The 12,964-nt window shown below is 39.4% G+C and overlaps 1 protein-coding gene across 3 annotated transcripts in view; it reads left to right on the top strand.

Annotated features, from left to right (window-relative positions):
- Positions 1 to 12,964, top strand: part of DNAJC13 (DnaJ heat shock protein family (Hsp40) member C13) — a 52,628-nt gene that overhangs the window by 37,371 nt on the left and 2,293 nt on the right. For all 3 annotated transcript variants that reach the window (XM_031590312.2, XM_031590311.2, XM_090142438.1), the window contains 16 exons: positions 310 to 489; positions 1,212 to 1,379; positions 1,978 to 2,091; positions 2,319 to 2,435; positions 2,953 to 3,130; positions 4,114 to 4,205; positions 4,514 to 4,613; positions 4,972 to 5,046; positions 5,171 to 5,283; positions 5,676 to 5,845; positions 6,708 to 6,750; positions 7,246 to 7,419; positions 8,416 to 8,595; positions 8,818 to 8,958; positions 9,969 to 10,112; positions 10,904 to 11,003. In XM_031590312.2, the coding sequence (XP_031446172.1) occupies positions 310 to 489; positions 1,212 to 1,379; positions 1,978 to 2,091; positions 2,319 to 2,435; positions 2,953 to 3,130; positions 4,114 to 4,205; positions 4,514 to 4,613; positions 4,972 to 5,046; positions 5,171 to 5,283; positions 5,676 to 5,845; positions 6,708 to 6,750; positions 7,246 to 7,419; positions 8,416 to 8,595; positions 8,818 to 8,958; positions 9,969 to 10,112; positions 10,904 to 11,003 (2,089 nt within the window). The remainder of the gene's footprint in view (positions 1 to 309; positions 490 to 1,211; positions 1,380 to 1,977; positions 2,092 to 2,318; positions 2,436 to 2,952; positions 3,131 to 4,113; positions 4,206 to 4,513; positions 4,614 to 4,971; positions 5,047 to 5,170; positions 5,284 to 5,675; positions 5,846 to 6,707; positions 6,751 to 7,245; positions 7,420 to 8,415; positions 8,596 to 8,817; positions 8,959 to 9,968; positions 10,113 to 10,903; positions 11,004 to 12,964) is intronic.

Here is a 12,964-nt window from a genome sequence, read left to right as displayed (position 1 = left end):
TTTAGTCCCTGCACAGCCCATGTATTGCCAAAAAACACTTGCCTGGGAACCTATGCTACCTTCAATTCTTATTCCCTTGGCTCATCCACACTCATTTCTAGTCTTAAGAAACAAATATTCAAAGACTCTTCCCTTGAAGGATGCTGACTAATTAGGTATGTTGGTTGGCTACCAAACATTGGACTTCATATAATTCGTCATCTCCATCTAAGTGTGGATTAACAACTTTTGACTCTAACTCTTGCTTGGTAAGGCAGCCAGTTGGCTTTTGTTTGTTACAAGTACTTAAGTGAACTTTTTTCCTTTCAGAACATACCACGAGTAGCTTCTTTGGGAGTAGAGTGTGTTAGCTCCTTTGCTTTAGATTATTGGCTACAAACACACTTGTTCCAAGCGGGAGTTCTGTGGTACCTGCTGGGTTACCTCTTCAACTATGACTATACATTAGAGGAGAGCGGTATTCAGAAAAGTGAAGATTCTAATCACCAGGTAATGTTAAAAAGGTGCCAGGATTTCAGACACCATGGGTAGTTGTTTGCCATCTTTTACTAATAAAATAAGTGTACTCAAATATTTTCTGGCATCAGTGAATTGCAAGAACAAATGTTAAAACTAAAGAACAATGATTTCTAGTAGACTTCATACAGCGGAGGATTTTTATGTACAGTTAACATTAAAAAGGTAAATTTGTGCTAGAGGGAAAAACAACTTCTGGAGTCTCATCTAGTGATTCCATGAACATATCTAACATACTACTTCAGAGCTGCATTGTTACTTTGGCCTATGACTACATAAGTGGCTCACACTCCATTTTCTTTAACTAGTGACCCTTTAAGTTGGGCACTTCTTCCTCAGCTACTGAATGGGATGAGCTTTGAACAGTACTTAATAACTCTTGTAGCACTGTTGGAAAAGGCGTTTACTGTTATTTGACAGCTGCTAGCAGGAACTCTTTGCTGATTAGAAGCCATCTAGTATAACAGTTTCTGTAGCTTTTGGGTCATTTCAGTGACCCGTTTTTTTCTACTCATGTGTAACTAAATCTGTTGAGCCAGTAACAGTATTAGATGTCAGTGTATAATCAGTGATGCAGATAAATAGAGAATATGAGTTTTGTTCATCTTGGTGTGATAATGTTAGATGAATCTTTCTAGTTATTGTGGTACTTTTCTAGCTATTTCTTGTCTTAAAGCTGCTTTTATATTTTTCAGGAGGTAGCAAATAGCCTTGCTAAACTCAGTCTGCTAGCCTTGAGTCGACTTGGAGGGTATCTCTCTGAAGAACAAGCTACACCTGAAAACCCAGCAATCAGAAAAAGCTTGGCTGGAATGCTGACACCCTATATTGCAAGGAAACTTGCTGTGGTCAGTGCTACTGAGGTAAGCATCTGTTGGCCAAAACTTTCTCTACGGAGTTATGGAAGAAGCAATTAGTCACTTGTAACATTCTTAAAGCACAGGGGCTCTCTTACACTAACCTGGTACGGAGAACAGCAGTGTAATTTTTCTATGCAGCTGGAGTAATGGCAGCAGCAAAAACAACAACCTATTTTAGCCTCAGGCTCAATGGACAGAATCAACAGCCTGTAGGATAAGATGTGCAAGACAAACATAGAAGGAAAGAAGCTGAGTTAAGTGTTGGTAGTTTAAGGACTATAACGTTAGAGAGCGGAGTCTAAACTTTTATTTAAAAGTGCTGAGAAAGTCATCTACATGATATTGCAATTAATTGCTGCCCACTGTTAAAACCAGGAGAATCTGAAGTGCAGCTTGAAGAAGAATGAAGAGAAATTAAAATATAGACTGTACTGTACCAAATAACTAACATGTTTTTCCTGGTATTTGGAAAGCTTCACACTTCAAACCTGCCTATGAAACTCACATTAAATAAACTGATATCGTGAAACATGGAGATTAAAACTTAGCTTTGGTTATGCAGAGTGGATGTAGTAAATCATGTATATTCCTTGTCTCTTAGACCCTGAAGATGCTTAACAGTAACACAGAGAATCCCTACTTGATCTGGAACAACGGGACAAGAGCTGAATTACTTGAGTTCTTGGAATCTCAACAAGAAAGCATGATTAAGAGAGTAAGATACTCCATATTTCAAAAATGGATAAATAAATTAAAGATGAATAGTAATGGGATTTAAAATTATGTCATGTTTTGGTACATCTGCTTATAATACAGTGAGCAGAAAACTTAGATGGACATCTGTTTTAAGTGTTATCTATTTCATTGCCTGGGTTATTGCTTTATGCTTTCTACATGATTGTTTTCTTTCTGAGCTTGACCTGCTTGTCTCTTTGCTTAAAGGGTGAATGTGACAAGAGCTATGGATCTGATTTTGTCTTCAGTGACCATGCAAAAGAGCTTATTGTGGGAGAAATTTTTGTTAGAGTCTACAATGAGGTTCCTACCTTCCAACTAGAGGTGAGATCTGACTGGAATCTTTTCGTTAAACCCCAGACTATTATTGGAAGGTTACTTTATTTATCTGTTGGTATAAATAAATGGAAAAAATGATTATATGGAGGTTATATCCAACAGAGTGAGTGTGTTCTGGGATGTTTCTATTGGAGCAGAATAAACTAAAAAGAATGAGTTTGTCATAAAGATGTGCTTCTATGGATGATTTAATACCTTTCTTCTACAAGCTTGTACTGCAGACACTCAGATCAATACCAGGAGGTGGTGATTCTGCTAACTGGCTTTGCTTCCTGTCTATACTTATCAAAAGCTATACACCTTAAGCAATTGAAGTAGCTATCTAAGGGTGTGTTAGCATGTTATTAGAATTAATGTGGGTCAAATGTTATAGCCACAACAGTGGAAAAATGCTTCTTGTTTGGGAAGAGTTGTTAAATGTGGGTAGGTAATTTGTCTACGCGTTTCTGTAGTATGAATACTGTTGCATCACAAAACTGAAAATGTTCTCATCTCTTCAAAGCTTCCTAAAGCATTTGCTGCAAGCCTTCTGGATTACATAGGTTCACAAGCACAATACCTTCATACATTAATGGCAATAACACAGACTGGGAAAGTAGAGTCCAATCAACATGGAGATCGGTTACGGAGAGTTGAAATGGCTCTGGAGGCTCTGAGAAATGTGATAAAACACAACCCAGGTAGGCTTAAAACAAACACTTTGATTGGCTTTCTTAAAGATGAACTTAAAATATAGAACTCTAGTCTTAAGCTTCCTTTTAGCTGAAAGATAGCTTTGCTGGCTAGCGGACCTTAATATTCTTGATGGGCTTATATATAGGCTTGGCTTTGTGGTGGGTTTTTTTTCTGGAGAACACTATCAGTATACGTATTCATTTTCTGCAAAATTTGAGTCTTATCTTCTCTGAAACATTAGCTTTTAATTTGAACTCTGGACTGATGTTGCCAGGTGGACTTACATAACATTCTGTAATCCTTTGAAGAATCTTTTGAGATTTTAATTTCCTCGCAGCAAACAAGCAAAAAATAGCCCCCTGGACCTGAGTACTGCATAGCTACAAACACCTAAACATGTCAGTGTCTTACCAAGCAGGAAGAGAGAATGCTCTTGAGAGTGGTCACAAAGATCTATGAATACATGTCAAAGGAACTCAGACTGGAAAAGTCTGAGATGCTATGACTGAAGACGTTTTTGGTTCTAACAGCAACGGGATGCGATAAAGAGCCCAGCCTGAGGATAACCTGTATGTTGCAGCTATAATTGTGAAGGTAGCTGTTACTGTTGCAGACAGCAAGAAACTAGCAGCACTGAATCAGACAAATGTATGTGAAGACAAGAAGTACTGGTGAACCAGCCATACTGCAAATAAGTGAACTTCCTTATTTGTCTGTAAAAATGCATAAACTAGGTAATCCAAAGAAAGGTGCAGTCTCTTGCCTTAGAGGAAGTTTCCTACTCTTTTGAAATACTGTTGACCCAAGACTTCGTGGAAGCTAGATATAATTTTGCAGTAGTTGCTGTCTTGTAGGAACTACTATAATTACTTGACTATATATAAGCATCTGTTCTTTACCATCTCTTTGCAAGTCAAATGTGGGCTTAGGATGGCCTTCAGTGAATGTTTGGGCAAATGTGAATTGAATCATTTTTGATCTCTTCCAGGTTCTGAATGTGAATGTATAGGCCACTTTAAGTTGATATTCTCCCTTCTGCGTGTTCATGGAGCTGGCCAGGTGCAGCAGTTGGCTCTGGAGGTAAAAATGAACAAACAAAGGAGCAACAAAAAGTTGCCAACCAACCAGCATGTATCAGCCTGATTATGTAACTGTTAAGAGTAACATCTAAAACGTGTCAAGGCCTGGGGTCCAAGCTGTCAGGCAGCTCCTTTGAGGAACAAGTTATAGCTTGTGTCCTTGTCCCCTTCTTCTCTGACATAAGTCAATTTGGTGTCAGAATTAAACACTGTATATTGGCTAGTAAGTTGCTTCACCATGCACTGCATTTTCATAATGATGTCTTAATAGCTGGAATGTAATCAAGCCTTGCTTTTTCACTTTTACAGGTAGTGAACATAGTAACAAGTAATCAAGAATGTGTGAACAACATTGCTGAAGCGATGGTTCTTGCAAACTTACTGGCACTCCTGCATTCCTTACCTTCCAGTATGTACTGTACAATTCTTGGAGTCTTGCAAGGCAAAGTGCTCCAATTCAAAAGCAAGATTGAATGGAGCTGACTGTGCTTAACTGCAGTGTTAAAATGCTGTTTCAGCGGGGATGATTACCAAAACCATTCTAAGTAACCTGATCATTACCTTAAATATGTGAGCTGAATACCTGAATGTCAGATATGCAAATTGTATTTGAATTGCATGTAATTTAATTGACTGTTTTAGGGAATTTGGGTAGTAAACATTCAATTAAGTTGCTATATGAGAATGTATGATTGATGTTCCTTATTAGTTCTTTGATTAATTAAGAACTTTGCTATGTAGTTCATTAATACTTCTTATCTTGGCAGGTCGGCAGCTTGTCCTTGAAACTTTGTATGCTTTGACATCTAGCACCAAAATAATTAAAGAGGCCATGGCAAAAGGTACAGTAGTAAATTGAAATCCCATTTCTCTGAAATGTGACTCACATAACAGTGGTCAGATCAGTAAATTTATGCTACCTGTGACTAGAAGAAAGCTCAAATGCTCTCTTATTTCTTTGTGCAGGTGCTTTAATCTACTTGCTAGATATGTTCTGCAACTCAACTCATCCACAGGTCCGAGCCCAAACAGCAGAGCTCTTTGCCAAAATGACTGCAGATAAGCTGGTGGGTCCAAAGGTAAGGATTGTAATGGCTCTAGTTAGAACTCTTATCTTGACAGTGCCAACCTCTCTAAAGACTGAAAGCAACCAATTCTTCTGCAACTTAAACGTTCTTGTGAAGAGCAAGCTATTTTTCTCAAAAAATAGTTAACTTTTAATTTCTGAATGGGCTGTTAGTTACAGTGAATAAAACACTTCTGTTAATAAGCAGTTTGGTTTCCATTTGTAATGACTACAACATTAGATACGTAGATTCAAACCTTACACTAGCTAGCACTGTTTAAAGTCACAGCGCTGTTCTGTTTTGTAACCACAATTCCTGGAGTTCTCAACTTGTTCTGTGAATAAGCATTGTTTTGTTTCGGGTGTTATGTTTTACTAAAGATCAGTTGTGTTCATCCTTTCTAGGTTAGGATTATGCTGATGAAATTTTTGCCTGGAGTCTTCATGGATGCTATGAGAGACAACCCCGAAGCTGCTGTTCATATATTTGAGGGAACTCATGAAAATCCGGAGTTAATTTGGAATGACAACTCCAGGGAGAAAGTATCAACAACAGTTCGAGAAATGATGCTTGAGTATGTAAAGACCTGCTGCTTATCTGTTTCCTCAGCTGAGACATTCTTAGTGGTACTGAATGGCAGCAAAATGTTCCTCCTTCATATGGCAAATGTTAGAAGAAACGAGAGACAGAAAGGAGCATAAGAGGTCCTAGAGAAAGAGCACAGGATAAACAACAGCCATGCTGCACAGAGGCCATACTTCATTCCTACACTACCTTCAAGGCTTACCAGAGAGTGACATTTGGGGAGTTCTGCTTCATAATAAGGGGAAGATGGAAAACCAAATGGCCACAGGCCAAAACTGACAGCAATCTCAATATTTCCATTGTACTATTTCACACCAGATAGTAGTAGTACTGTATCCAGCCTCTGTTTCTGTTTTCAGAGCCTCCTTTGCATGTATGAGAGTGAATAACAGTTTCAAAATAGGAGTTAAAGTTTTGACATAGCCATGAATTACTGGAATCAGAAGCCTAGAAAACATAGGTTTTATGTCTTGTCTCTTAGTCTGTATGACAAATTGCAGAGTAGAGACTGCTGATCCACCCTGCATACCTGGAACAGTTCAGCTTTTACCTGCTTCTCAGCTCATTCCAAATGAAATTTGTTATTTTTCCATGGCAAATTCCATGTCCCTACCAGACTCACTACAGAAACTATCGCAGAGCTCTGTCTGTAAGAAGTAGAATCTTTGCAATCCATATATTAGTGAAACTTGCACTTCCATAAGATGTGGAAGGAGGAGAATGGGATTTAAAAACTACTGGAATTATCTTACAAATGATAGAGGGAGATTGATACGGTATCAAGCAGGAAAGGAAGTGGTGTTTTTTTTTTTTTTTTACTGCTCTTTAAAACATACCTGTTTTTTTTATAGGCACTTTAAACTTCAGAGGGACAACCCTGACACTAACTGGAAGGTAAAAGTATACTTTTTCTTCTTGGGATCTCCCCGGGGAGACTGTAAGACAGCTGATACACGCATGTATGTCACTTTCTGTTTATATGCTTTCTTCTTTCTCAGAGCATCGATAGGAACTCAGTGCTGCAATGACTATTTTAATTTAATTTTCACTACTACTTGTATTTGGAAATCAGACACTTAGCAGTATTTTTGCCAGTAGTGGCAACTCAGAACTTTGAATTCTTTGACAGTTCAGCTCATTCTAAGACTTAAATAATTCAGTGACCACAGGGAGTACTAGTTTGCTGGAAGAAGTCCTGTGACTTGTTAGGTAGTCGTAGTAAACTACCAGGTGAAAAGTCTGTCGGTGTTCAGAAACATTAATCACACATTGAATCTCAAAGATGATTACTCTGAACTGCTCCATTGTGCCAGGTTTATCAGGAACAATTACTGTTTTTGCAAATGCTCCTTGCTAAGTCAGAACTCCCTGTTGTTTGTGACTTAACAGCTGCCTGAAGACTTTGCTGTGGTGTATGGTGAGGCAGATGGTGAACTTTCAGTGGGAGGAGTCTTCTTAAGGATATTTATTGCCCAGCCGGCCTGGGTTTTACGGAAACCAAGAGAATTTCTCATTGCGCTGCTGGAAAAGTTCACTGAACTACTGGAGAAAAATAACCCTCATGTAAGATGATTGTCTTTATAACTCTACTCTTTGAGTTTGTCTAGTAGTCTCATGCTGCTGGTCTTCTAGTATCTGATTAACTTTGATCCTTACACCTTCTTTGAACCATGAATGATTTGTTTGTCTGCTCAATGCAGAAGTGCATAGGTATGCTTACGCAACTTCTGCATGAGTAATTTTAAAGTCTCTGAAGCCACAGAAGTATCTCATAAGTCTTAGAGGCTTATGTTACAATGTAATGACAAGTCTTAGAGAATTGTTATTCATTGACTGGCCAACCAAACAAAATAGCACTTGTTTTATGCAGCCTAATAACTTTCTTGCCTTCACAATTCTAGTGTCCTTCTGCAACTTCAATTTTTCACTCTGATGGTGTAAATTACATGACCTAAATAAGGTTCCCACCTAAGAATTAACTTAATGCAGAAGAGCTAATGGTAGGTAGTTTAAATAAGACTATTTTTCAAGCTAGTAGTTTAATTATAATAACTGAATTTTTAAACACCATTCAGACAGTTTCTAGCTTATATCTGCCGGGAGACAACTAAATTGCATGCTGAATAAAACAGACATCTTTATTAGTAACACACGATGGCAGTCTGTGTAAGCATGCAAAATGCAACATGTGTCAGTGCTGTTGTGCACTGCAGAAACTTCCAAAGCATTTAAGAGGCATTATGGTGTTGTGATTCTCCTGGACATTTTAGTGTATGGTGTTGTGCATACATAGGCTGCAGCCAAATGTCAGGTTCTCTAATTAGTGAAAATGGTACTTAATGGTAATTAATATGTAATCTATGTTCCAGAGATTCAGTGGATGTCTCCTGCTGTTGGAGCTGATTGCATTCTCCTAAACTTTGCTTTAAGTCTCAGTGCAAAGCCACATGATACAAACACTGGCAATGCAGTGTATACTGTAAGGTGGAACAATAGAGAAATGTTACGTATGTAAGGCTTTACTGAGTTATATTTTCTGGTTTTGTTTTTTTCCTAAAGGGAGAAACCTTAGAAACTATTACCACAGCAACTGTGTGCCTGTTCAGTGCCCAGCCTCAGCTAGCTGATCAAGTCCCTCCCCTCGGTCATCTTCACAAGATAATCCAAGCTATGAACCACAAGAACAATGCCATTCCTAAAAGTGCCATTCGGGTCATGCACATACTGTCTGACAATGAGGTACTGAATCATCTGAGCATTCAGGGAGAAAAGTGTAGTTGGAGTATTTGTATCACTTACTGGTGCTTATAGAAGGGTGTTAGAATTCTGACTGTAAATACTGCATGCTGGGTGAACATCGGATGGAGAATTGATAGGATAAAGGAAACATTATTTCTTGTGGAAACTTTAGAGGTGGCTGACTGGATCTGGCATAAAGTGCTCTGATTTCTTTCTTCATAGCTTTGTGTTCGAGCAATGGCATCACTTGAGACTATTAGTCCTCTCATGAATGGAATGAAAAAGAGACCAGATGTAATTGGTGTGGCCTGTGAAGCACTTAATCGAATGTTTCAGAAGGAGCAAAATGACTTAGTAGCCCAAGTAAGTATGTTCTCATTCTGTAGAGATGTAATATTTGGCTATCAAGTCTGCTCATAGGAACAGAGGTACCATTCTGGGTGCTGCAACTGACATGCCCCAAGGACAGGTTGCCATCCAGGGAGATCTAGACAGGCTCAAACAGTTGGCCTAGGAGAACCTGAGGAGGTTCAACGAATTCCAGGGCAAGGTCTTGTACCTGGGTTGTGGCAACCCCCACCATCAGTACAAGCTGGGGGATGCAGGGATGGAGCACAGCCCTGCTGGAAAGGACTTGGAGGTACTGATGGATGGGAACGTGGCCTTTCAGTATTTAAAGGTGGACTGTAAGAAAGAAGGGGACAGGCTCTTCAGCAGAGTCTGTTGTGATAGATCAAGGAGGAAATGGTTTCGGACTAAAAGAAGGGAGATTTAGACTGGACATAAGGAAGACGTTTTTGACAATAAAGGTGGTGAGGTACTGGCACAGACTGCTCAGAGAGGTGGTGGGTGCCCTATCCCTAGAGACATATAAGGTCAGGCTGGATGGGGCTCTGAGCACCTGATGGTGCACCTGTAGGTGTCCCTGTTCATTGCAGGGGAGTTGGACTGGATTACCTCTAAGGGTCCCTTCCTACTCAAATGATTCTCTGATTCAACTTGGTGCCCAAGAGACCTTCCAAAAACCATCTAATTAATGTGCTTTTCATGTTGGAAAAAAGTCAGAAATCCAAAATGCAGATCTGGTCAAAGGTGTTGCCTAAGCATTGAAGCTTCTTGTATTACAGTAGTGTTCTCTTTTGTCTGCTGAGAAAGCATAGCATGGAAGCAGCAGTTAATTCAACAGAGCTTGCACCTATGCAGAGCAGGATTGTTGATTAGTATTTGGGAGGCTCAGGAAAAACTAGCTAAATAAATACTTTGTAATAGTTGTTACTTCTGGTTTGTACAAAAAGTAATCCAACAATGTAAAACATGGAACATCTGGAGCTTTCTAGTCCATATTAAGGTGAGTCGTTTGTGGATGTTTGCAGGCTTTGAAAGCAGATTTGGTCCCTTATCTTCTAAAACTACTTGAAGGTATTGGTCTTGAGAACCTGGAAAGCCCATCTGCAACAAAAGCTCAGATTGTTAAAGCTCTGAAATCCATGTCTCGCAGCCTACAGTATGGAGAACAGGTATGTACTGAGAAGCATTGAACTGAGTTTTCTGTGTATGGAACATCCAACTCTGAACATCTCTTGTTCAGGATTAAGTTATGGCTGTCACGAGCATCATTCCACCTAAAACATTACTGAGACATAACTGCAAAATCATGATTTGTTAGAGCTTGTCAGTCTTGGTTTCCTGTGGAGGAGGAATTGATTGAATGCACAGTGAGGAGCACTGGGTAAAAACACAAATTCCAAGTGCAATAAGTATTCTATAAACTGTTTCTTTACTGACCTGTCTTCAGAACTGTTGTTAGAAATTGAATTGATCTTTGTTGTTGTTGTTTGTCTTGATGAATGCTTTTGTAGACAACTGCAGCAGTTATGGATGTATATGCAAATATACAATATCAAATCTTTTTCTCATGCCCTTGCTGAATGCTTTTCAAAGCTAAGGCCTACTTGCAGGAAAGACTTGTCCTTACCTTGCTATAGTACAGGAAAAGTCCTTTTCTCCTTATGCTATGGATGCCTGGCAAACAAATGCTTGCAGTTTTGCTTTTCCTCATTGCTTTACAGTGGGATGAGGGAGAAAAGTCAAGCAACTAAATGAGTTTTCTTTATGGGCTATTAAATATATATTTACCCACACAGTTCAAATGGAAGAAAAACTGCTGCAGTCTCCTTGTAAATGTGTGATTCTGTATTCCAGGCTGTGCTATTTGGTAATCACTTCAGAAAGTTTTAGTTCTAGGAAATAAGTTTGTTCTCATAGAATGTTGTGTCACTCACTGCCCTAATGTTTTCAAATACTACAGGTAAATGAAATTCTGTCTCGTTCTTCTGTGTGGAGTGCCTTCAAAGATCAGAAACATGACTTGTTCATTTCTGAGACTCAAACAGCAGGATACCTCACAGGTGAACAAACCCTTCCTATTTTCGGTCCTGAATCATACTGAACTGTTAACTCAGTTGTCAGACTTAACTCTGGAGGTGGTGCTTATCCTCAGTATCTCATGCCATCACTCGGCCTGAACACTGAATGCTGTATAAATATCTGAAGTTTCTAAAAACATTTTTAGTGAGTTCATTTTCTTCTGATAGAGAATGTATTTCTCTGGGTAGCCTTTCCTGTACCTAATTTTAAAATAATCAGAAATGTAATCTGGGAACCAACAATTCTTGCAGGTTACACTAGTGACAGATTTAATCAGATCTGAACGAGGGCAACTTCTCACTCCTTCTCAGGATCAGTCTACTTTGGTTTTAGAGCAGATTGTTTTCTGAAGTTGGTGTTGGGGGATCAAGAATAAAACTCCTCAGAATTGAATTAAGACTTTAAAAGGCAGTGATACTTCAAGTAACCATACAGTAATAATTTTGCCTTGTGAATTATGCTGCCTAGCGTAAGGTATGTGGTTGTAGCACAGAACAGTTTGAATGCCAGCAGCCCTGAGCTTGAAGTCATGTTCCTTGGTGGGAATGGCCTCATGCCTGCATACAGAGCTTGCAGCACACATGAACACAGCTGTGGTGAGTCCCCTACCAGTACCATCAGGACTGGAGCTGTGCCCCATGATGCCACTAGTCTCACTAATGGTGTGGAAGAGCACTCACACCTTTGTTGTGATACACAAAGCAAACAATGTGAATTTCTTGCTGGTAATGGCATGGCAGATTAACCTCCCAGCTATGGGCTTAGTCTTTGGTGACAGGTCACTGTGAAGGCTTCCAATGCTGCATGGAACTTTCTCATTTAATTTAATATAGGAATCTTGATTTAGGTTTTTGATTAAGAGCACAACTGAAATAAGGAGGTATAAATCAGATGGATGTATAGTCAGAAAAGTTTCTTGTGGAGTACTTGCATGTATTTTGAGAAAATGAAGCAGGAACTTGTAAAATCTAGAATTGGAGATTGTAGAAGCAGATACTTATGTGCCAATAACTCTTATGTCATTTCACAAAAGAATACTTCAGCTCTGAACAAGAGTTTACTGATTCTTGCAGAAATTTACTGTATATTGCATTACTACTATTTAATGCCACTTTGACAAACAATAATTGAATGCTTCATGTGGTTGGTGCTGAATTCTGTAGTATTTTTTAAATACTGTGAATTAAAAATGTGAAGTAAAGCCTGGCTGAAGCATCTACCAGAAACTGTCAGGCTTCAGACTGGGGCAGTGTGACTCTCTAAACTGTGCTGCATTTAGATTGCTTAATGTTTAACTGCTTGCAAATATAGAATGAAGATGCTGTACAAACGCAAACCACAGATGGAAACTAAACTACAGGCTTTATTTTTGACCTGCTTCACCTTGTATTCTGCCTTTGCTTCAAACTGCTTTGCTATTTGCACTTCCCTTGAAACTTCCCTTGCTTATTTCTCTTCCCTCAGGTGTCTCTTCTCCTTCCCTTCTAACTGGCAGCAGTCCCCTTCACCTGAGAAGTGGGCTTTAGATCTGCTCTGCCAGGCAGCTTGCTAACTTCTGTGTAGCTCTCTAAAGCAGGTAGATACCATCTTGCAAAATGCATGCTGCATTTGCTGCGTTCCAAGTAACAGATGCATGCCACAGAATTAACACGTGTGTTCCCAGACTGCAAAAACACTGACAAACCTGCCTTCTTTCTGCACACAGCAGTAGGCAACTAAAAACTGCAGGCGCTGATTCCTGCTGGTATTATGGATGAACTGAACTCCTTGAGTATGGAAAACAATAAGTAATGGGAAAGCTTGAGGGACATGAGCACTGGTGGAACTGTTGCACTAGGCTATTTATGAGTGGGTCTGGCTCTGTCTGCAGGTGCCACTGAGGTGCTGCAGAGTCCATTTCCAAAGACAGGGATCACCTTAGCAGTGGTGCTGCTTGCTTGGC

Source organism: Phasianus colchicus, chromosome 6, assembly GCF_987193195.1.
Source record: "Phasianus colchicus chromosome 6, bPhaCol1.hap1.1, whole genome shotgun sequence".
Taxonomy (NCBI): Eukaryota; Metazoa; Chordata; class Aves; order Galliformes; family Phasianidae; genus Phasianus; species Phasianus colchicus.
The sequence above is the reverse complement of the archived record's forward strand: the minus strand, read 5'-3'. Positions and strand labels throughout refer to the sequence as shown.